The sequence below is a fragment of the Tympanuchus pallidicinctus genome, unplaced genomic scaffold (genome assembly GCF_026119805.1).
Source record: "Tympanuchus pallidicinctus isolate F22 unplaced genomic scaffold, pur_lepc_1.0 scaffold38, whole genome shotgun sequence".
NCBI lineage: Eukaryota > Metazoa > Chordata > Aves > Galliformes > Phasianidae > Tympanuchus > Tympanuchus pallidicinctus.
The window spans coordinates 435,162-457,896 of NW_026294756.1; the positions used below are offsets into that span (position 1 = coordinate 435,162).

A 22,735-nucleotide genomic window follows, 5' to 3' on the forward strand; every position below is an offset into this window, starting at 1 on the left:
GCTGAGCGGGTTCTGGGGCTCAGCCCTGCCAGCACAGCGCAGCCGTCTGATGGCCGCAGGATCCCACAGCCTGCACTGAGCTCTGCTCCGTGTCCCGTGGCAGCAGGAGCTGGCAGAGTTGTTTCTGGTGAGGAGTTTGTGAGCGACCCGCCGCGTCCTTAAAGAGTTAAAGGAAAAAAGAAGGATCAAACTGTAAGCGGTGCTAGAAATCGCAGGAACACAATTTTAAGATGGCTTATGCTAAGAATGAAAGGAATCCCATAGACTCTGGACCAAGAAAACTCCTTTGACTTCTTTTCTGCTGCAACTCTGTTCCTGCACAGCTGCCGGTGGCAGCGGCTCAGGGATACGGCGAGGTGGCCCACAGGTGTGTGACGGCGATGGAGGGCTGCAGCACATCAGCCCTGCAGCACCCAACACACACAGCTCCGATACGGGCAGTGAGGGGAACGGATCCATAAAGACAGGAAAATTCATCTTTTCTGCAACTGAGTGAAAAAGTAAAGATCAGGGAACGGGAAAGCAGCGGATATGCAAAGAGTGCGGGGCTGGAGATGGAGCGATGGCAGGAGCCGAGCCGTCCCTAAACAGCACCTCCTGGGTGGGAGGGGATCTACGAGCAGCTCTGCTCCAATTCAACGAGCTTCACGGACTATCGATTTTGCTCAGAAATGGGAAGAGAACAAAGTCTGCCCGGCCCGGCTCTCGTTTAAAGGCCGGGCTGAGCACACGGGGCTGCCAGGCAGCGCAGCCCAGGCACGGTGCTGGTCGGCACGCAGTGACTCAGCCCTGCAGGGCCATCGCGGAGGGCCGGCTGTAAACAGGCACCTCTCGCGTGTTTACTGACCGCCGTCACGTGGCTCATCAGAACTTGACCCCGATTAACAGATGAATTAACGAGTTGCAGAAAACTCGGCAGTGTTCCCGCACCTCTTGGCTTCCCACGGGCTCCACTGCTGTGTGAAGCAGGACCCCACATCGCAGCTAAAGCGAGAAGGACCCCCAGCTGCTCTTCCTGCTGATGCTACCAAGCCCTCCGCGCTCACAGGAACGTTTCATCCCCAGGCCGCCCCACGGGGAGCACAGTTTGGTCTTTACCACCCTCCAAATTAGATTTAACGGGGGGAAATCTAAGTGTGGCCTCAATAACGAATGGCTTTCACCGGTTCTGGAAGAGACCCAGTCTCTCTGAGCGCTGTTTGCAGCTCTCCTATTTCCTAGGAAAACAGCTTTCGCCTTTCATCCTCGAGGGGACCGTGCTGGTGGCCGAAATGGTTAACTGCTGCAGGAGATAAGGAGCAGAGCGACAGCTGCACAGGGCTGCAGATGCCACGATTACAACTTGGCCTCTCCTGGGGCTGTGCCTGCACAGGGCTGCGTTGCTGACTGCAGGAACTGCACCAAAGATGCTCCCGATTCGATCCTGGCAGCCACATTGAGCTGCTTGGCTGAGCTCTCCATCTGCGAGGCTTCAACGTGAAACTGGAATAGTTGAGAAGTATTTTTAAGCGGGATTTGTGTTTATCCAGCAAAGCATCCTGGAAATGGTGGGATGTGGCGATTCCGGGGGGTGAATGTGATTAATCCATCCCACTAATTGGGTTGGAACACGCTGCCCAGCCAGGGCTGAGCCATCGGCACGCCGAGCACTCGCACTCTTTGCTGGCAGGGCCTGGGCTGTTTGTATAGGTGAGGTTCCAGCACAGCCCCTCCACACAACTCCATCCCGCTGATGGAAAGCCAGAGGTGTCAGAAGGCACAGGAAGGTTCTGCTGCTCAAAATGAGGCTGAGTGGACACTCAGTGCAGCACGCCGCATGCTGCAGGCCTCTGCGTCTTCAGGAGGATTATCTGAGCCTTACGCCATGTTTACTGTAAGCGTTTATCAACGTTGTTCCTTCTGGTAATGTTTATTATCAGCATGCAGAGAACAGCAGCCCGGTCCCCCGGCTCCAGGAGGGCACTCTCTTCCCCCACAGAGCTGTACCAGCTCAGACCCGTAACCTGCTTTCCTGCTGAAAAGCAAGGCGCATCAATTAGATTCATTCTAAATTTAGGATTGATGAGTTCGGTCATTACTGGTCTGATTTATCCAGGCAGATTTCAAGGGAAAGGTATTCATAAAGCAGCCGCCGCTTGCTGAGAGCGCACCAATAGAAGCACACGAGAATCAGTTAGGGAAGAAGAGAACACTGGATCGTGTCGACAGATGTTGGTAAACCATCTTCCAGGCTGAAATTCATCCTGGACAGCAAAGCCAAGCGCTCCTACAGAGCAAAGACAGCGGGGCCACCAGCAAAGCCCATCAGCTGCACATCAGCCTGCTGCACCAAGAGATGCACTCAGTGCCCACAGCACCCCGAGCTCCACCGAATAACCTCACGTTTGGTCAATAAGTGCAAAGAAGGACAGCCCAATTCTTATCATCGGGCTCCCAAGAGATTTGACATCCTTGGCATTGTGTCCTAAGAGGAAGGAAATTTCTCACTTCCCCAGCTATTTCAGTTATATAAATCAATTGTTGAAGGGTAGCTGAACCGGTCTGCACATAGGAAGCCAGGCCGCTGCCCAGGGCTGTTACACATGGGCAACACCAAGATGTGGCCCCTGGGTCCCTCGGCACCATCACCAACACCAGCCCCCCTCCACCATCGGTCGCCTCCTATGAGCCACCTCAGGTCGCTCTGTGAGCATCAAGCTACCGGTTTGCAACGCCAGGCAACCCAAAGGCAAACACTGCAGGTATGCTGGTGCCTCACCTGCTCACTAACGCCTTAATTACCTGCAGCAAGGACTGATGAGGCAACAGAATCGAAGTGTGAACGTTGTACAATGGAGCTGCAGTAAGGACAGGGCAACTCGCACACGGCAATGGTGCATCCATGGGTCCAGCCCTGCTGTGGCCGTTCCTGTCCCCCCCCAAAGCTGAATTTGAACTCTCCTGACCAAAAAAGACCCAAAGTTTGTTCTCCTGTGATTGAGATGGATTTGGTTGGTGTGATTTGGTTCCGTAAAACAGAGCACCTGTTACCCTGTGACTCTCTATGGCAGTCGGCCCTGCAGTGTGCACGCAGCACCCGCTGCCTCTGGTGTTCAAACCAGGGCAAAAAGCAGCATTAATAAGGCTTCCAAAACCATCCACGCTGCAGAAAAGGGAACCGATCAGCACAGGGGCACTCTTTAGTGTCCCCTCGTTACTCCTTGGCTGCAGCTCTCATTGGTATTTTCGGCTGCAGGCCAAAATTGTGAAAGCAGATACTACATCAGCCCAGCAAGATGATGGAACCCCAACGCCCTGCATGGAGGGAGGGCACGAGCGGCAGGCTGGGGGGAAGCGCTTCTCAAAGAGGTGCTCTTCCAAGCAGGAGCACTGGGGGTATTTCACACCATGGTAGATACTGCAGAACCCTGCATGCCAAGAGGTGCGAGCAGCCCGCAGGATCTGAGAGCTGGGCAGTTCTAATTTGCTGCTCCATGCTGGCCTGAGCAGTAGGAAAGCTTCAAGTCCTTCTTCCACAGCACCAGGATACCACTAGGAAACACCCTCCTCCATAAACAGAGTAAATCTCCACTATTGCTTTTACTCCTCCTCCCCACTTCGGGAAATGGCAGCAATGCACTGCCGGGTTCTGCGGGCTCAGCGGACTCCCCAGCTTCACACCGAAGGTATCAGAGCCAAAAGCATCAAACTCTCTTTGGCCCAAAAAGCGGAACTCCATCGAGATGAGAGCCATCCACTCACAGCTAAACCCAGCCAGGGCTTTTTCTCCTTCTTGCTGCACTAAGGAGGTTGACACCGTAGTTCTGCCTCTCACGCACTTGAAGCACTCAGTCTGTCACGATGGGAACTGGGCAATTAACTTGGGATGAAAGCTACTTCACATTCTGCGAGGAGCTCTCAAAAGTTAGAACGCTTGTTTCAAAGAAGGAAAAATAAAGCACACAAGCTGCTTTTTGTCTTTTCCTGGTCCCCAACTCGCTGCTTGCAGACAATCTGCCTCCCGCGCAGCGCTCCGGGATCGCTCACAGCACTGAGATGGGATGGAGGCACAGGGCAGCACCTCAGGGCCGTTCTGTCTGCCTGCTCACATCGCCAGGCTGCTCCCTGTGAGCTTCAGCCACTGCCTGAACTCAATAAACTCCCAGAAAAGCCTTCAGAAAAAAGCGATCGGAGTGAGATGAGGAGAGCTCAGCCTGCAAGCTCAATGTAAAGGCAGATTGCTATGAGAAATTCATCTTCTCTCGGCAAACTTTCTGCTTGCTGCACTCTGGAAGAGAGCTGCAGTCCTTCACACGGTTTTCTCGTGCTCCGTGCTGAACTCATTCAAACAAACGTCAGCAATGCCGGGTTCCCGACTCGTTCAGCCGTTACATTTCAGTGTCCTATTCAGGTGAAGCAGAAAGCAGAGCGTTCCTTTGCCTTACAGCCCTTCATCGGCAACGCGCTGCCAAGAGCCCGCATCGCATCGCATCGCCGCTCTCCTCGTTCTCAGCCCGGCTTTTCCATCGCGGAAGGGAGAGAAAAGTTACGAGGAAGGCTGCGGATCGATGAGGAATCGCGTTCCGAGCGGCACACGGCAGGCCGGGGAGGGGGAGGTGCGCGAAAGGTGGCAGAGCACAGACAGGACACAACTTTATTCGGAACCGCGTTCGCTTCGCCTACGAACCCAACGGCCCCCAGCGCGGAGCGGCGGCACCGCCGGGAGGAGAAGCGCGCGGTGGGAGCGGGCGGGGATCGCGGCGCGTTTCGCACCGCACCGCACGGCGCTGGCAGCGGCCCCGCACGCACCTCCATCTTAGGATCTTCGGTCCCGCGGCGGCTGCGGCCCATCTGCCCCCCCCCCCCCCCCCCAGCCCCTCCCCCACGCGGCGTTCTGCTCGCTCTCCCCCCACCCCAACTTGCTCCCTCTCCCCCCCCACTCCCCCCCACCCCCCAGGCACTCTGCGCTGCCGCCCCTCCCCCCGCTTGCCCTCCCTTCCCCTCCCCCCCTCCGCCGCCGTCGCCCATCGCGGGGCGGCCGTTCCCGCGGGCAGCTCCCGGGATGCGGCCGGGCATTGCGGGCACCCCTCCAACCAACCCCCCCCCCCCCCAACCCCCCGCACCACGCGCGGCTCTGCCTTGAATTTTTCTTCTTTTTTTTTTTTTTTTTTTTTTTTTTAATGTGACCCCCCCCCCCCCCCACCGGCTGTTCGGGTGGCGGTGCCCCCCCGCCCCATCATTATCGTTCCCCCGCGGCTCTCAGGGCCGCCCTCCCCTCAGCGCCCCTCACAGCCCCATTGCCCCCCCCTTCTCCCCCCCTTCCCCTCCTCTCCCCTCCCCGACCCGTTCCCCTCAGACCCCTCTGGGCGCCCCCCCGGGACCCCCCCCCTCTCTCCCCGTCCCCTCAGGCCGGGGGGTTCCGCCGCTGTCACGCACTTCCTCACCCCCTCGGAGCCGCCTCTCCTCCTCAGCGGGGCCCGGGCCGGACTGGGGCCGTGGGGGGAGGGGAGGCGGCTCCCTCAGGTGGCCACTGACAGGAGGCGGGCGGGGGAGGGGGCTGCGCGCGCAGGGGACCGCCTCGCGCCGGGCTCCCTCCCGCCCTCTCCCCCCCCTTCGCCATTTCCCCCCCCCGGAGGAGCGGGACTCCCGGGGTGGCGCGCGCGCCACCAACCGTCACCTCCTCGGGACGCCTTTCCCGCCCACCCCGGTTGCTAGGCAGATTTGGACAAACTTGAAGCTTCGCCCCGCCCTCTGTTCCTTTCGCCCCGCCCCCTCCGCCCGGGAGGCGGAGTGTTGGTTTTAGCCTTTTTTTTTTTTTTTTTCAAGAGAAGATTGACGGCTGCGCTGCCCAATGAGAAGTCGCGGTGGCCAATCCCTCCAGCCAATCGTGGCCACAACCCGCCTTCGGCCGGCCCCCCCAACGTGAAGCCGCGAGGAATGAGGAGGGGCGATTTTATGATCGAAAGGCATGCTGACCAATAAGCTTCAAACGACGCCGCGAGAGTGGGCAACCGGCAGCCAATGCGCGGGGAAGGGGCGGGGCCTGGCCGCGAGGCGCGGGGTGGAGCCGCCCCCGAGGCCGGCTGAGGTGAGGCGCTGCCCGCGGGGAGGAGCCGCGCCGCCGCCCTTCTCCGCCCGCGCAGCGCCGCCTGGGGCCCGCGATAGGGCCGGCCGCCCCCGGCTCCCCGCCCTGCCCCGGCGGCGGGCCCCGGTGAGTCATCCCGCTTCCTCCCGCGATGTAGGTCGGGGTGCGCGGGCACCGCCGGGCTCTCCGCCACGCCTCCGGTTTTAACCCTTCCGCTCCGCGGGTCGGGGCCGCCCGGCTTCGGCCGCCAACCGAGGGGCGGTCCGGGAACCGCCGGGATCGCGCGGATCGGTCGCAGCGCCGCACCGAACGCCGCGCTCCGGGCAGCGCCAGGATCGAACAAACGTTCGCAATGAACGCAGCGTTCCGTAGCTCTTTTGTTTGAAAACCCGAAGTCTTACGTTTTGCCATAAAATCGCTCCCTTCCAGCCGTCTCTCAGCCCCGTTCCGGCGGTCCGGAGCTGCAGGTGCTGCTGGGGCTGCCGCGTCTCCCGAAGAAACGCCTCGATCTTCGTTCACCTCCCCGACAGCCGAAGCAGAGATCTGAAATCTCCATCGGTGACTTTTCCCGAGGCCGTTTGGGTCAAAGTTTCACGAAGCGAGCGGCTGCTTGGAACAAAACCTGGTGTGATGTGAAGGGCTGGAGGAGCGGCTCTGGAAAGGGACCGTATGGCAAAAGGTCCGAAATGTTGCTTCAAAGTTTCACTGCAGATGGATCAGCTCTAAATTTCAGATAGAAGTGTGAAAATGCCTGCCTGAACTGCTCCGGTTCTGGGCTAGAGAGGCAGAAAGCACTTTTAAACCAGATCCCGTTTGTGATGATCAAACTTGAAATCCTCCCTGAGTGCACAGCTTCTGGCTTAGACCAAATTAAGAAATAACCCCAGCTGTTCCACCAGAAGCCTTGTTGTAACCCTGACATCTGCCAGCTTCCAGCAGTCCCTGCAATTTCCTGGCCACATCAGCCTTCAGCAGCGTGCAGAGGTGAGCAGTCAGGTCCCCCATCAGGTAATTCCGGTTCTCCTTCCAGGGCAGCAGCTCAGGTACAGCTGCAAGGCAGCCCAGGTCCTGGCAGGGCGATGGGAAGGGCCCTCTTTGGGCAGCACTGCCTGCAGATGGGCTGAAGGAATCAGTATTTCACCAACTGCTAGAAGAAAATTAAACTTTATTTAAAAATTCTTCTAACGTAGAAAACGAGAGGAAACAAAGGCAAAAACGAATGCCCCCGGTTCCGTCTCATTACAGGAGTTACTGTATGTACAGCTTCAGAAAGGAGCACTGGCAGAAGGTACACATCCTACTTATGGAGCACTACAAACACTTAACAATACCTTGTACAAACCTGACGTAACATTGAAAGGTTCACTGCAGGAAACAATTAAATACAGTCGCTCAGACAGACAGTAGAAGAGCACAGACTGATGGTATTTCATCCCGAATCCTCCGTGTTCCAGGCAGCCTCGACCACCCTCCATCAGTCCCCACTGCTTCGGTGAGAAACTGCTGCGTCCCAAAGGACTGGGATCCGCGTGGGCTGGAGCTCAGCGACACAGAGAGGAAAAACAACCAAACCCTTTCTATCGCAGTTCGACTTGCTGGCAAACGTGGAAAGCTGAATAAAAAAGCAGTGAAGCAATGTTGTGCTGCGCCTGTAGGCGGCGTCACAGCTGAAGGCCCTGCTCGTTTAGCAGTGTACATTTTTGCACGTGTGGGACAACAGAGAAAGCTCGTGAGTTTTCTTTCTCTGTTTTTGAATTCCCTATCCCCAAAATGAATTTGATTTCACATGCACGCAGGCCTTCCTGATACCCATTCTGTAGGAAATGGCGAACACTGTTCTTCAGACTGCGTTCTCTATACATATATAAGTTTTTACACTATCTACAAAACAGTGATTAGATGTTTCTGTTTAAGTTCTTGCTACTCATTTAAAAATACCAGAGAAAAACTGTACAGTTTCCTAAATTACATCTTTAAAAGAATAATTTTTTTTTTTTTTTTTTTTTTTAGAAGTTCATAAAAGACTTCGTGTTTGCTTTTATAGAGAATTAAATGATCGGACAAGAAAGATTAGAAATACATTGTTCAAATGGAGTCAGACAGACCGAGCAATTAACAGAACGTTGTTTGTAAACTGTAAACTTCTGGTTTTCTGTTCAGCTTTACATCCGCATCCAAAAATTAGGAAGAACTTCAGTCTCGAGGTCCTTGTTTTAATCTCTGCTACATACAAAAGATACTGAAAAGCACAAACTATTAAATAATTTAATATACAAGCGTAGTTAAAAAGCACTGTACATTGTAACAAATGTACACTTGAATTTCAGAGATAGAAAATCACCGAGCTATTTCCAAATTTACACGACTTCCGATAGTGTGCGATGGGGAAAAGCCGAGGGCAGCTCTGCGGGCAGCAGCTCAACCGCTGCACCTGAGTTCCGCTGCACGCGAAGCAAAGCTGCCGTGTCACGGCCTGGGATCCCACCTCCGTCCTCCTGCCGTGACAAATGGAGCCGCCGCGCGCAGGCAGCGCTTCTGCTGAGGACCCGAGCGTGCCGACATCAGATGCGAGCGGACGGCCGCTGCCTCCGGGCCTCCGTTCCCTCCTGAGAACATCAGCAGGGATTTGAGCTGTGAGCAGTTTGGTTCGTGTGACGAGGAGCCGGGAATCGCAGTCCTCAGCGACGCAGCTCCCCGAGGAAGGTGAGGGCGGGAGATGCAGCTCCTGTGTGGCACCGGGGGACCTTTTCTGCTGCAAAATCTCTTCTGGACTTCAGCCTGAACCACGGCTCGCTACAGTTGGGGTAATTTTTTAAATATTGCCTTATAGAAGCAGCACTTCTCTGGCCGACTTTTAAAGCCACTTATTGCAGTTGCCATGGGCGTCTTATCAGGTTAAGCAACAGCCTCAGATTGGGTGGCAGAGTGAAAACAAAGAGTTTGTATCATCCGAACGGGACTGTGGGAAATGTTAGAGCACTGAGTGCTGATTTGCACAGCTGCGGCCGTTCCTCACACCTCACAGGAGCTGAGCTTCAGGTGGATGGCAGCCTGGGAACACTCCATCCCGACCAACAGCATGGCGAGAGCAGCAGCTTCCATCTGCGCAGACCCTCCCTGTGTCTGATGCATCCCTGCAGCTCACAAACCTCACAGCCTTCCTTCTTCTTGGAGTTTTTAGGGAATAAAACAGACTTCAAAATAGCACTGAACTTCCTTCTGCAACCCCTTACAGCGATACTGAGGACATGTTTTCCCTACTGGAGATTTGACGACGCCTAAAACACACACAGCTTCTGCAGGATCTGAATCTGAAAACGGGATCTGAATCTGCCCTGCACGTCCAGTGGGATGAGCATAAAACCCCACTGAGGGGATGAGGATGTGTCCCTTTTATGCCATTCAGTGGTTAAAACCAAAGGGTTTGAATTACAAAACGTGTCTGCGTTTGCTGTTGCTTGACAGGGAGAAGGGTTTTCCAATAGGAGGACCATTAGAGACAGGGTTCAGTCTTCCTTGAGGGGGTCAAACACTTTCTCTCTCCAAAAAAGCACACAGACCTACCAAAGGAACTCAGCTAACAGATTCCTTTCCCTTTCCCTTTTTCAACTGAGTGATAAATATGCAGAGCTACCAGGAGAGGGAAAAAAAAAAACAACACCTACCTTTATCTGACCCTTGGAACCCTGTAAGGTTACACTGCACTGCAGCAGCCTGGCACAGCTCCATGGGATTGACAACTTCTGTACTGTTTGCTACTGAAGGAATTTGGGCCACGCTTATCCTGCTTCAGGACAGCTGCAGAGGCACGGGGAGACCAAGGAGCTCAAAAAAGGGAGATAAAACAGAGGGGCTAACACAGAAATACTTTTTTTTGCTAAGCGCAACCCTCTTGCTTCTATGGGAACTGGCTTCAACCACCTGGCTGAGCTGAACCCTCACTGGTAGAAATCATTAAGGCACAGACACTGCCTTGCCTTGGTGAGGCTGCAGGATGCTAAAAGCTGGGCCAAAATGAGAAGAAATCTCCTCCTCTGGTACAAATCGCTACAAAACAGCGGAGATGAGGGAGCTGCAGTTCTGGTTCTGCCTCACCAGCAGTGCAGGGACACGGAAAGGAGACCCTGATGGGGACAGCGGTGGCACAGACTGTCACACGCTGACAGCCCCAGGCCGTGGGATCTGCAGCTCTGCTCCTGCCAAGGAAGTGAGAGCCGCATCCCTCTGCCCTCAGCGCACGACGAGAACCAAGCGTAGAACTTTAGGGCACCTACAGCCAGTCAGGATTGAATCCCGTTGTTCCCAGGAGCGGAAGGGCAGAGAAGATGTTAAAACTGGCATGCATTGTAACTCAGGGAAGGTTTGAGCACTTAGAGTACAGCTGGCATTCCGAACTGTGCAAGTCCTCTCAACTCTCTGTGACAAATTAAAAACCCAAGTCTAACAGCTTAAGGAACGAGCGTCCTTTGGACTAAACCTTACTTCTCAGTAAGAGGAAAACAGATTAAAACCAGTAGGTATATACACTCTAGCTGTATATTCACACATGTTATGTAAAAGTAGCTCAAAATGCCCTTCTCACTTTGCAAGTCTATGAAATGTATGTTGTCTTTATGCAGTTTCCTACAAGGCCCTCGCTAGAAGAGGAATTTGCTGCCTTTTCTTTGAAGAAAAGATTTTGCAATGAGTTTTTCTCCTTTTTTTTTTTCTTTTTTTTTTTTTTTTGGCTTTTTTTTTTGTTGGTTGGTTGGTTTGTTTCTTATTAAACACACTGTCCTGATTGTGTTTCACAGGAGACTGGCCAGGCTGGTGGTGGGTCCGTTCTGTGCCTGGAACTGTACGGGAGGTGGTCCGTCTGTCCACTGCAAGATAACAAACAGCATGAAAACCCTCCAGCCACCACCTGGGAAGGGGAGGAGCAGCAGCAAGGCCAGAGGAAGGAGCTGCCCACACACATTGAGGTCATCACTGATTTCATGACAAGCTGAGCGTCAGGTTGGACTCTGTCACACACACGGAACAAGGGAAACTGTGGCCTGCACGAATGACAGACCTCAATTCAGATGCTTCTGAGCCCATTCTACACTGCAGCTGTAGGGTTTCCAGAGTGAATAAAAGCCTCTGGTTCTCACCCGTTTCATGCTTTCCTCTCAAATTTATCAAAATCTCCTGAAATAGGCAGATCTCATGGGTTTTAATCCTCCTCCACCTCCACATTTTTAATCTAGCATGGATTACGCGTAAGCCAGCAATGGCAAACAAAGTCAGCAGAGCACGGAGCTCAGGGGGACAGGCTGTGGGCATCACCAACACGGGCTGCAGCACACCATCCCTCTGCAGCCAAAGCAATCTGCTTCTTCCTGGCAAAAGCCTTTTTTTCCTCCCACGAAGGGAATGTTAGGAAAAGATGTCAGGTTTCCTCGCCTCCCAAATTCACATTTGGAGGTTATTTCGGTCTAAAAGAATGGACCATCTTTCACCCTTGCTGAATTCCAGCATAAGAGAGCACTTTGGTATTTGTGAACAACGTTAAAAGTGAGAAGTCCAAAATAGGAACCCTTAAGGTAGCAGCTAAACAGACATCAAACATCATTAGCTGGAAATTCAGATTTATAGATAAAGGTGAAAACCCACAAACACTAAAATTATATCAATAGAAACCATTCTTAGAGCAGTACTCAAAGCATTCCCTAGAAGAAGGGGATCTGAACATTAAAATGAAACCTGAGAATACATTAATTTTCTTTCAAAAGTAGCAGCTCTCACCCAAACGAAGTGGCTACCTGCTGCAAAAGGCATTAAAAGAAAGTTCTGGAGTGCCAACAAAACCACTGGAGGAAACAAAGACCTCACAGGGATATCAAAGGAAAGCAAAGCACGTTGTCCTGCCTCAACAGCGCTCATAACCAGGAGATGAAGATTGCTTACCGTGATTAAATTGTGTTCTGGAAGACTGCAGGCTTCAATGTGGTCCTGGAGGAGCTGCTGGGAGAAGTTCTGATGCATCTGTGCTGCCTCGTGTGCATCCATTGCGTTTCCACAGGCTTTGTTCAGGTCTGCAGGACAAGAGCTTCATTTACTCCCTGAGAACCACTGTTCAGACTTTTATGTGACACAACTCTTCCCTTACAGTAATGAATGAATGATTTAAACTGCCAAGACATCAAGGCCACCCCGCTCAGAACAGGCAGGGGCAATGAAGAACCCGAGCCCTTCCTCCTTCCAACAGGCCTGGCAGCACACAGGATTCGATGTTCTTTCAGTTTCCAATCATTCAAATAACACTAATTGGACGAGGAGGAAAGCGCCTCCTCACCCCGCCTGTGCTGCAGGCTCTCACTCTGTGATCTGGCACCATCTAGTGGGAACGAGGGCTGGTTTGGAGCACGCACCTCACAGCAGCACTTCAGTTATTCTCCCTCCTCGTTGCCCTTTGCTTTCAGGCCCTCACAGCCTGCTGCTCTGCCCATCCCCAACGCAGGTCCTACTGTCTCCTGCGTTTGCTCAGCCAGATTTCAGACTGGTAACACACCAAGCATTGCAGTGTTAGCTAACAGGGATAAGAAGCATAGAGGTGAGGGATGAGACACACAGCTCCTGTTGGTGAACAAGTGCTGGCATTCCACTGCTCCTGATGGAGCACCTCTTCAAAAGAGAATCTAGCAGTTCCATGGGAAAGCTCTTAAAAAACCAAAGCAGAATGGGAATGGTGCCTCCGTGACAGGAGCAGCAATGGCTGAACAAGGGGCAGCCTTTCATCTACAGCAGATTCATCATCATTGCTGGCACGTTTCGTACGTCAGCCACCACTTGGAAACGAGTTATTTCGATTGCCTGGAAGCAGTTTTGCAGCACAGGCAGTAGCAAAGCAGAACATAAGCCTGGCCCAGTGCTTGGTTTACAGCACCATCCTTGCACCAAACACGACAGCTTAATGGAAACCGAAAGTGTGGGGTGAGTTCTTGGAAAAGGGGCAGATTTATTTTCTAGTGCTTTATTTTCTAGTGAAAGCAAATCAATTGCAGCATTAATGCTGACAGTCTGCCAAGAAGCTGGTCAATATCTGAACAAAGCATCCTGGGGCCCATGTAAGTCAGATTAAACAATATTTATGTATGAGTGATACAGCAGTCTCCTGTATTTATTAAGGCCCCCACGTAGAAGCAAAGCTTAATAAAATGTTTACTACAGCAAGAGCTGCAGTCAGAGCAAAGCGACAACAGCATGGATGCTGCATGGCTGTGCTTCCCATGCAGTCACAGCATTCTGCACAGCCAGGCACCCAGTCTGCACGATGAGCATCTCCACACCGACCCCAGAGAGCAGCAACAGATCTTTGCCACTTCTGAACACATTTTCCTCACTTACCTCTCAGCAGAGCTGAAGACCACAGCTGCACAGACATATCCGGGATCTTGCTTGCAAGCTGCATGGCTGGCACTACCATATTATTACTTTCCTGGTGAAGAGCAGACATCAACATCAAAGATGTATTTTTTCCCCTTGCAAATATGTAATATATCAAAGAGAGGCTGAATTTGAGACTGAAATTTTGCCTAATTTAATTGCTAGCTAGCAAGCTGAAATCTTAACGGGACAATAACCCAAACATCATCTAAAGCTGTCTGGAGTTTTGCTGTGTCCTAGGAATGATGTTGTCTGTCCTGTGCAAGATAACAGAAATATTTCACACATTCTGGCATATGATAAAAATTCAGAAGAGCTCACACCCACAATTCCTCCCAAACCATCCCACTGCATGACGCCCCTTGTCCTTCATTCTGTTCTTTTGTTTCCCCTGAGTGATTTCAGGCATCTCCACAACAGGAATCAAGCACTGCTGCTCTGTTGAAGAGTTGCTCAGCGTGGACCAATGGTGTCGTGTCCTGCCAGCTCCCAGTGGGGCACCTCCATACAAACACTCCTAAACACAACTCGAGGGAGCGCCCCGATTTGGCAAATCAATGCTCAGACACACGAAGGCTCACCCTGTGATTCCCTAACACGTAGAATATATGGCCCAGGAGCACCAGGGAACATGCTGTCAATCGATTCAAATCTTCTGCATTTGACATTTTCAGCGTCTCTCGCAAAAACCTCCTGCCAACACAGAGCACAGCACGAAGGTTGAACCAAAATCTGCTTTCCCTGAGGTTTTTAAGAAATGTCATTAAGAACCCAATGAACCCCATCAGCAAATAGGAGCACCCAGGAATAACCGTGTGCTGCAGGTGACTTTAAAGCCCAAAACGCTCCGTTCCCAACCTCACCTCTCATTTAGCATGAAGGATTTGAACACATCCCCCTTTGAAAAGCCTTTCTTTCAGATGGGCCACTGCAGAACACCACGCAAGTGTTTCTCAGAGCAAAAGAGATGTAAAACAGTCTTTGCCTCAAGCGAAACAGGAGGCTGGCTAAACCTACAGGGAACCCAGGAGGTTGGAAAGCAAAGCCTCCGGGTTCTCATGTTGAGTTTAAATCCTGATCTGGTTTTTCCTCCTCCCCACCTTCCAGGCGCAGCGCTTCGTACTCACTTTGCCTCGTTGTATCTTCCTTGGAAGAAGGAGAACAGACCTCGGATATAGAAAGCTGCTGCTCGAAGGCAGTGGGAGCTACAAACAAAGCAGAACGTTGACACTGAGGGACTGCAGTGACAAACAGCACAGGCACGTTGTGAGGGATTGAGCCCCATAACCAAAGCTCTGCACAAAACGTTTAACACACAGTCAGAGCTTCTACCTTGAAAAGAAGAGGATTATTCTGTTTTCTTTGAATAAAGCCCGATACAAAGCCAGTATTACCATCATCAGTGCAACATCAGCACAGTTTCTGGAACTCTCACCTCACAGGAAAATTGTGGTCTGGATTTATCCTTTCCAATAAGCTGTAAAGCTACAAAGTGAGAGAGGGAAAAAAGACAATCAGTGCTTCTGACACACAGCTGATGCTTTAGACAGCAAGAATCTGACACAAGGTGCACCTCGCATCAGAACATTCAAGTCACTACAAACACACTGAAAATGTCCATTCTGGTCCTAGAATCGAGTTTTATACAAGAGATGACCTTTGAAACGTCATAAAAATGACTATAAACTGTTCATGCTTCCTCAGAAAATCCTTAGCTGTCATTTAACTCAATTGCTCCAGACCCAAATGCTGTCTCAGATTTGTTTGTTAGTCCAAACAAAGCTTGGCAAACTGTCCAGAGGTCCCCTGTGCTACTGAAAGTCTGCTCTTAGGAACAGGCTGCAAGTTCTGCTCCAGCTGCTGTCTGCAATCTCTAGACCTGGACTGCCTTCAAGAGCATTGGTTAGACTCCTTTTGAACAGAGATGTGCAACTTGTTAGCTGAAGCAAATATACTCTATAGCTACATAAAGGTTAGAAATATTCAGATGTCATCAGGTATCAGAAAATGTTAGCCTATAGCTAGGCTGATTTTAAAAAATAAAGAAACGTAAATAAAGACCCAAGGAGATTTGATATGACTGAATCATTTGTCATTAGTCTGTGTTTAAACTTCAGTATGCATTTTATTTCAGTTATTGAAAGGTGGATAAAAAAGTACCTTCCTGAAGGCCATTGTTAAACCCTTCCTCCAGCAGAGGTAATTTACGTATCACCCAACATTTGTGTTGGTACACACTGGTATTTGTTTACAGTGATATAATTAAGTTTGCTGTAGCTTCGTCTTATGATGAAGGTAAATAAAAAAAACACATTCTGTCAAACCAGGAAGGAACCATGCAGAAAAGGGAAACTTGTGCAGAGCTGCAGGCAGGCTGCAGTGGGCGCTCACCTCCTGGTGCCGGTTGCCTTCCCTGATGTACACACTGGCCAAGTTTGTCACAATGAATGCCCACAGCTCCTGGTGTGTAGTGAGCTAAAACAAAGCACAGCCAAAATACTTCAGCGCCCAGCCCAGAATTACTTCAACCCATCTTTAATACAAACAAAAAGAAAGAAAACGCTCAGATTTGACGCCTGATTTTTTTAGCTACAAATTCTCCTGTCCTGAACCCTGGTCAGCAGAGGAAAATCTGAACTAATGCAATTAATACAGTCTTCAGACTTTCGGCCTCACCTATCTGGTGCCCCAAACAATCACAAGCCCAGCCACCACATTGTGAGAAGAAAAACCTTACCCTCAGTGCTGTAGTAAACTGTGCTTCTGCATTGTCCATGCAATTAACAGAAATGCAGTAGAGCCCCTGTAGAAGACATGATGTTGTTAAGGTAACAGCACGTTGTTCCAAGCCCAGAATGCCAAGAAGGCAAGCATGCCCAGAAATCAGCATATCTGGCTGAAAAAAGGCTCTTAATTTCTTACAACTTTCAAACAGCAATGCTGCTTCTATTTGTCCCCACACCCAGTGCCCACAGCATGCTCTGAGAAACAGGCAGTGCATCTCCTGTGTATTTACACTGCCTACCAGTTCTCATGGCACAGGACACTTCAAAAGGGGATTATAGGCTCTGACAGCAGAGCTGGCTGTGAGTCCCCACAGCAGGACAGGCAAACAGCAAAGCAAACTCCATTGCTCAGCAGGAAATTCTGCTGCCTGCCTCACTGTGACCTCACAGCTGGTGACTGTTCAACGCACGCGCCTCCAAGAGTCACACGTTTCCCCTCTATCACAGACACTTACTAACAGAGTGTGCAGCTGGGCAGCGTGATTAGAAAACAGCCTGGGAGACTGCTGGCAGAGCTGGCAGACTTGTGAGATCTGTTAGGAAAAAAACAACCCATTTCAGACATTCCTCTGTTTTGATGTATGCCCTCTGTCCACCTCTCTGCACCGCACACAGCACTCGGTAAGCGACCGCTTCCAGGACCCAGTGCTGCTCTTCAGTGATGGCAGAGCCAGCTGTGCCTTGGGCTGAGGGATGTGCTGCTCTGTGCACGCTCCTCCCACACTCACACACACACAGGAACTGGTTTGGAACGATCTGCTTTGCTGCAGCTCTGCCATAAGGTGGCACCACCTGCAAACAAATGCCAGATCTGCTCGGAAATGCTCAGATTCTGTGCTGACCCACAATGGAAAAGCTGGAATCAAACTCTTCCAAAGGAAACGTGCCTGCGAGGAGCACCGAGAGCCCAGCACTGCTCTTTTAGCTGATTTTCCCCCAAACACATTCACGTGAAGGCTGACAACAGAGGCTGAGATGATGCAGCAGCATATCCTATAAATAAGGGGCAGACAGGAATTAAAAATGCTTGGGAGGACAGAAAGAAAGCGCAGTGTGCTCCTCCATTAGAGAACTCAGTCCCCCTCCTTTTTTCCCCTTGATTTAAGAGGAAGAAAGGACAGAAAGTCAGAGAGCCTTAAAGATAGAGGAGGACAGGAACACTACGAGGAAATGAAAGGGGAAGAGTTAAGAGCTTCCCTCAGCCCTGAATGGAGGGAAAAGACACCAGGCCATCTGTGACCAGGAAGAAGGGATCACTTCTGGCCACTGCTCAGCACCTGTCAACCCCACCAGCAACTCCGAAGCATTGGTGAATGAAACAAATTAAGAGGTGGCTAATTACCAAGCGCCATCAGGCCTGACGGCGTTCGTTAGCTTAGCACTGCTGGAACCCCCATCTGAGCCCAAGAATCCTTCTTGAAACAATCTTACAAGTCATTACTGCACACATCCCCAGCTAAGGAAATGGTTGAAGCCTGTGTTTACCTCCTGCAACGCTGTGGCTTTGTGTCCTGTGACCAGCCGACACATGATGATGTGTTCCAACAAAATAACTTGGAAAGATGACAAGATGGGACTGCAGTCCAACACTGAAGAGGGAACAAAGGGAATCTGGTAAGTTCAGTTAAGGCAATACGAACAGCCACAGCACACAGACCCTCCTGCACCCAGCCAGCTCCCTGTAGTGCAGGTGGCTCAGCACAAAGAGCTGTTTGTGCAAATTCCAATTTCTGCATTCAGAAAATCAAAGTAACCACCCAGCACAGTGCTCAGATACAGCAGAAACAGACAGAAAGGCCGTCCCAGCGAGCTGGAAAGGTCTGCTGGTTTCTTTTTTAATTTAAATTAGCAACAAGTAATGGAATCTCGCAGCATCAGCCAAATTCTCATCCTTATACTTACTTTTTAGCTTCTCCAGCTGCATGAGTGCTTTGTCTGTGTACTTCTGAGCCTTCTCCAGGTACCCTGCTTGCATGGAATGCATCACTGTCACCTGCCAGGGGACACAGGAAAGATTACAAAACATTTTCTTTGCAGAGGAGAGCTGTAAGCATTCACACAACTCCTCAGGCACTCATCATTTTAAGCTAAGGCTTTATATCAATTAAGAACAAAATGACATGCAAGAAGTGGGGCAACCAGTTTCAGGAAGGTGAAGTCAAGTTTGCTCTTCTGTTGATAAAAATAAGCCAACATAAAATCAAACCTTCCCCTAGAATTATCTGGCTGATATTAACGAAGCTTCGTTCCAGCTCCCAGGTTTCTCACACAGTCTTTTCAAACACTGAAAGCAATTTTCTCACAGATGCTGTGTCAGAATCAAGCTGTCAGCGCAATGCAAAGCAGCGCACGCTTTGCAGAATCAATCACTGCTGCTTTCAGACCACTTTTAAGCAATTCCTCATTCATCAGCAATCTGCACGAAGTAAAAAAGAGCTGCTCACCAAGTAGACAAGCACACACATGTGTTCCTTGGGCAGCCAGTGAAAGAGATCCGCAGGGTTGCTGGGCAGAATCTCATCATCGTGTAGCGTGGATATGGTCTGAATGCACTGCTGAAGCTGCTTCAGACACGGCTTCACACTCTTCACCTGCACAAGATGATGCACTTCAGACACAGCTCTGCATCCCACTCACCTGAATGCTCACTGAGCTGAGAAAACCTGCCAAGCAACGAATAACCCGCACTCATGAACTCAAGTCAGGCCCAGCTCTCGCAGTCTGCACGCACCTGCCCGGCATCCAGGTAATGTGTGACCTGCAGGACTAAGAAGAACACACGCAACGACTCCTTCTGGATGGGGTTTCCTTGCCAATTTTCAACTATCTGCCCACACAGGGTAAGGAGGGGGTGCACCTCCTGCAGCTTCCGTTCCATCAGAAGGAGCTGTAATTCGAAACAGAAATCAGTGCTGTGCTTGGCAGTTCAGACTCTCAAAGACCGAAGTCACACTGAAATCCATTCTTTCCAATGCAACTAGACTCAAAGGCCTCTATTTGCAAAAGCAGGTTTTTCATCCTGAATTCCAAGGGTCCCAATGACAATTCACAGTTAGAAACCACACATTTGTCATCATTTGTAACAGGAAGCAGAGGAACCCATTCACAAGAGCCCTACAGACTTGAGGCTTGTTCTGGGCCCATTCAGTTCTGTGCTCACACGAACAGAACACACAGAGCACAGATGATACATCAAAATAACCAACTGACGTTCAGATAAGTTGCATTCTCTTCTAGCCTGTACCACACTAGTTAAAAATTTAGAAGCCCATCCAACTCACCATTCCCTTGCTTAGCAGAAACAGTGCTCTGAAATGAAACAAAATAAGGTCATAATCCAAAGGAAACACAAGATGCCCCCTAAAGCCCCCCCACATTTAAAAACCAGATGGCGAGGTCCGATCCCAGCACCAGGAGCCACAAAGCCAACCTCTCAGCTTTGTGCCCTCAGACCATCCCAGCTGCAGTAGCTGCTAAGGTCAAAGCAAGGCTAATGGAAAATCTTTTGCTGATAAAGACAGTAAACAAAGTTCAGTACGGAAAACAACAACAACGAAAAGCCAGGCCTTAGCAGACATCATTGATTTTCACAGGAAAATTAGAGCTGAACAAACTCTCAGATCTAAGAGAGCACTCAGAAATATTGGTTTGCCTGTAAAACCCTCGTAGCAATCAGAGCCCACATCTCTAATTTACTCACAGATAGAACAGAAGAGGAGAACGGAGGAGAACAGAGGAGAACAAATCCAAATAAGAACAACCCAAAACATCCCTTGAGAGAAGGACAAAACCACAGCTGGGAGGCACTCACCTGGTATACTCTGACCCCACCACCCGGGCATACTCTGCTCCCACTCCCAAAAGGTCACACGCAGATACCAAATCTTTTTCAAGAGTATGTAGTTGCTGAAATGAAAAGAGGCCAGAAAAGGTCAGCGTTCCTTAATGAGTCTAATAATCCTTTTTTTTTTTTGTAATGTAATTACTTCTGTGTTTTACACGCGATAGCTGCTAAACTGACACATTAATTACTTCGTCTCATTCTGGACTCGTCTTCCAGGAGCACTTTGCATTCTCCAGAAAAAGCCTGTGACATTTCAGAAGGAATTTCTCAGCCAGGTTTCATACCCTCAAGTTGCTGCAATTTACTGAGAGTACGTGCAGAGCAGGGAGGATCGATTCAGATACAACCGACCTCAGACAGATACACAAGGAATGCTCCCAGGAGGAGGAGCAGAGGGATTCTGCAATGCACGGCTCAGGTGATGAGGAAGGGATGGCACAGCCTGCAGAGCAGCCCTCCCTCCCTCCAATCTCCCAAATTTCAGATGTTTTCCAGACTCAGGTAGAGAGCCACACAAGGGCAGAAGAACACCACTGAGGCAGTGAGACATGCAGACCCTTGTGGTCAAGCAAAAGCCAGAAAGGAAATACCACACAGAAAAGAAATCAGCAAAGAATGTCAAGCTCCAAGAAAGGATCCCATTCAGTGGGAGGCACCGAGAAAAAACATTTAAGCTTCTTGTGAGTACTCAGGCATTAACTCATTGCAAAGCAAACATTTGTCCTTTAATCGATAGGAAAGGCTCTGCTCAGTGTTCCCAAACTACATAAAGGAACTCAGCAGTTCCTTTTCAAGGCAGTTGGTCTGCTTGTTTAAGCTCATCAGGAAGGGGGGAGACACAAGTACAGGTGACTTAAGAAGCCATCATACAGAAACTGCCCTCTTTCACAGAGCACCCCAAAAGAGCAATTAAATCCCTCAAATCTGTCTCTCCACTGATGACTGGAAAAAATAAAGAACCACAACACCTGCGTTAGGTGAAGGACCTCACAAAGAGGTGTCCAACATCTTCCACATAACACAGTTTTCCAGCCACAGTGCTACACAGAACTCCCAATTAGCAACAGGACGTCACTCACTGCAAGTTGGAAAAGCAGCCTACAGTGCCAGTATGGAGTCTGCTGTGAGATCTGGATGGCCTTGCGTAACAGAGGCTTCGCTGTGTCCACCGAGTTCTGAAACAGAAACACACACCCAAGTCAGCACAAGAGCCAGGCCCTGAGCGCCGTCCGGCCTTCTGAACAAGATGCGTTCTGTGCTGATCCTCAACCAAAACCTCCCAAGTCAGGAAATTTAAAATAGGAAAAGTAACCCAAGTAAGCTTTTAACATCCAAGACCACGCAACAATAAGTCTGCTCAAAGGCATCAGACTATTTAGCTTCTTTGACGACTGTTCCACTATTCCCAGCACTGTAAGAGAGGCACTCCGGCCCTCTGAGCACCTCGCGTTACAAAAGGTCCACGGCTTTCCCGAGCTGAGGGCACAGAAGCCGATGCAGTATTCCAGGTGGGGCCACACGAGGGCAGAGCAGAGGGGCACAACAACCCCTCCCTCGTCCCGCTGCCACTTCTCCATCGATGCGGGCCAGAATACAGCCGGCAAACCCCTTCGATAACAGCCGCACCCCGCACGGAGAGCAAAGGCACAGCAGCAGACGGAGCCCCGTGCCGCCTCCAGCAACACCGCAGCACTCACCTCCTGGCAGTACAGCTCGGACAGCAGGCTGGCTGCCTCGAACTTCACGTCCTCAAACTGCGGGATCTGACAACATCTGAGTTAAGTAAAAACTCAAAGCGGCACCCCCAGTCCTTACTGTAACACACGCGTTAAGAAAGCAGCCCGCAGCCGCACGAGGACGTTAAAGAACTCGGGACTCGCTCCCCGTCCCAGCGCCGGGCCTCATCTGGGGCGACTTCAGGCGGACACCAAAGGATACCTGCTGCGAGATCAGCCACTGCAAGAGAACACGGCGGTCAGCTCAGCGCTCAGAGCCCAGCGCCCCGCAGCGCCCCGCCCCCCGCGGCCCCCCCGCTCACCGCTTTCTCCAGGTGCCCCCGGGCCTGCTCCCCGTTCCGGGTGTGGTGGTAGAGCACGGAGCCGAGCTGGAGGTGCGTGCGGGCCTCCATGCGGGCCGGGGGCTTGCGGGGCAGCACGGCCTGCAGGCAGTGCACGCACAGCCGGACCTTGGGCGGGCTGGAGGTGCGGAAGTGCTCGGCCAGGCCCAGCAGCGCCAGGTACCACGACTCCCCCCCGCCCCCGGCCGCACCGCCGCCCGACCCCGACCCCGGGCCGGGCCCGGCTCCCCCCGCGCCGCCTCCTCCTCCGCCGCCCGCGCCCCCTCCGCCGCCCCCCGCCTCCCCGGAGCCCGCGGCGCCGCCCGCCGCCGGCTGGGGCTGCTGCTGTGGAGGCGGCTGCTGCTGAGGCGCCGCTCCGCCCGCCGCGCCCGCCGCCACCGCCGCCATCTCAGGGCCGCCGCGACAACACGGGCGGGGGGGGGGGGAGGAAGGGGCGGGGGGGGGGGAGGAAGGGGCGGGCCGGGGGGGCGGGAGCGGCGCGCGCGCGGGGCGACGGGAACTGCAGTCCACCGAGGGCGGGGCGGAAGTGACGTACGGGCGGGTGGCGGAAACTCCGC

The 22,735-nt window shown here is 51.7% G+C and overlaps 2 protein-coding genes and 1 long non-coding RNA gene across 6 annotated transcripts in view; 1 reads left to right on the forward strand and 2 right to left on the reverse strand.

Annotated features, from left to right (window-relative positions):
• GATAD2A (GATA zinc finger domain containing 2A) overlaps positions 1-5,539 on the reverse strand; it is a 44,703-nt gene extending 39,164 nt beyond the window's left edge. Inside the window, exon 1 of one of the 4 annotated variants that reach the window (XM_052699988.1) lies at positions 5,416-5,539. The gene's annotated coding sequence lies outside the window, so the exon portion shown is untranslated. The remainder of the gene's footprint in view (positions 1-5,415) is intronic. The other 3 variants (XM_052699982.1, XM_052699989.1, XM_052699983.1) reach the window with 3 other exon arrangements.
• Positions 5,540-6,198: 659 nt separating this feature from the next.
• Positions 6,199-11,195, forward strand: LOC128088995 (uncharacterized). Its single transcript, XR_008210432.1, has 2 exons — positions 6,199-7,048; positions 10,858-11,195. It is a non-coding gene; the product is annotated as an uncharacterized LOC128088995 (long non-coding RNA).
• MAU2 (MAU2 sister chromatid cohesion factor) lies at positions 7,213-22,565 on the reverse strand. Its single transcript, XM_052699981.1, has 19 exons — positions 22,140-22,565; positions 22,040-22,057; positions 21,799-21,864; positions 21,181-21,276; positions 20,069-20,163; positions 19,539-19,566; positions 18,989-19,144; positions 18,702-18,848; positions 18,160-18,250; positions 17,743-17,846; positions 16,713-16,790; positions 16,209-16,274; positions 15,863-15,946; positions 14,907-14,956; positions 14,599-14,676; positions 14,053-14,164; positions 13,433-13,523; positions 11,993-12,120; positions 7,213-10,926 (listed from the first exon to the last, which is right to left on the reverse strand). The coding sequence occupies exons 1-19, from the start codon at positions 22,563-22,565 to the stop codon at positions 10,852-10,854; spliced, it is 1,989 nt and encodes a 662-aa protein (XP_052555941.1). The 3' UTR covers positions 7,213-10,851.
• Between the last annotated feature and the right edge of the window lie 170 nt (positions 22,566-22,735).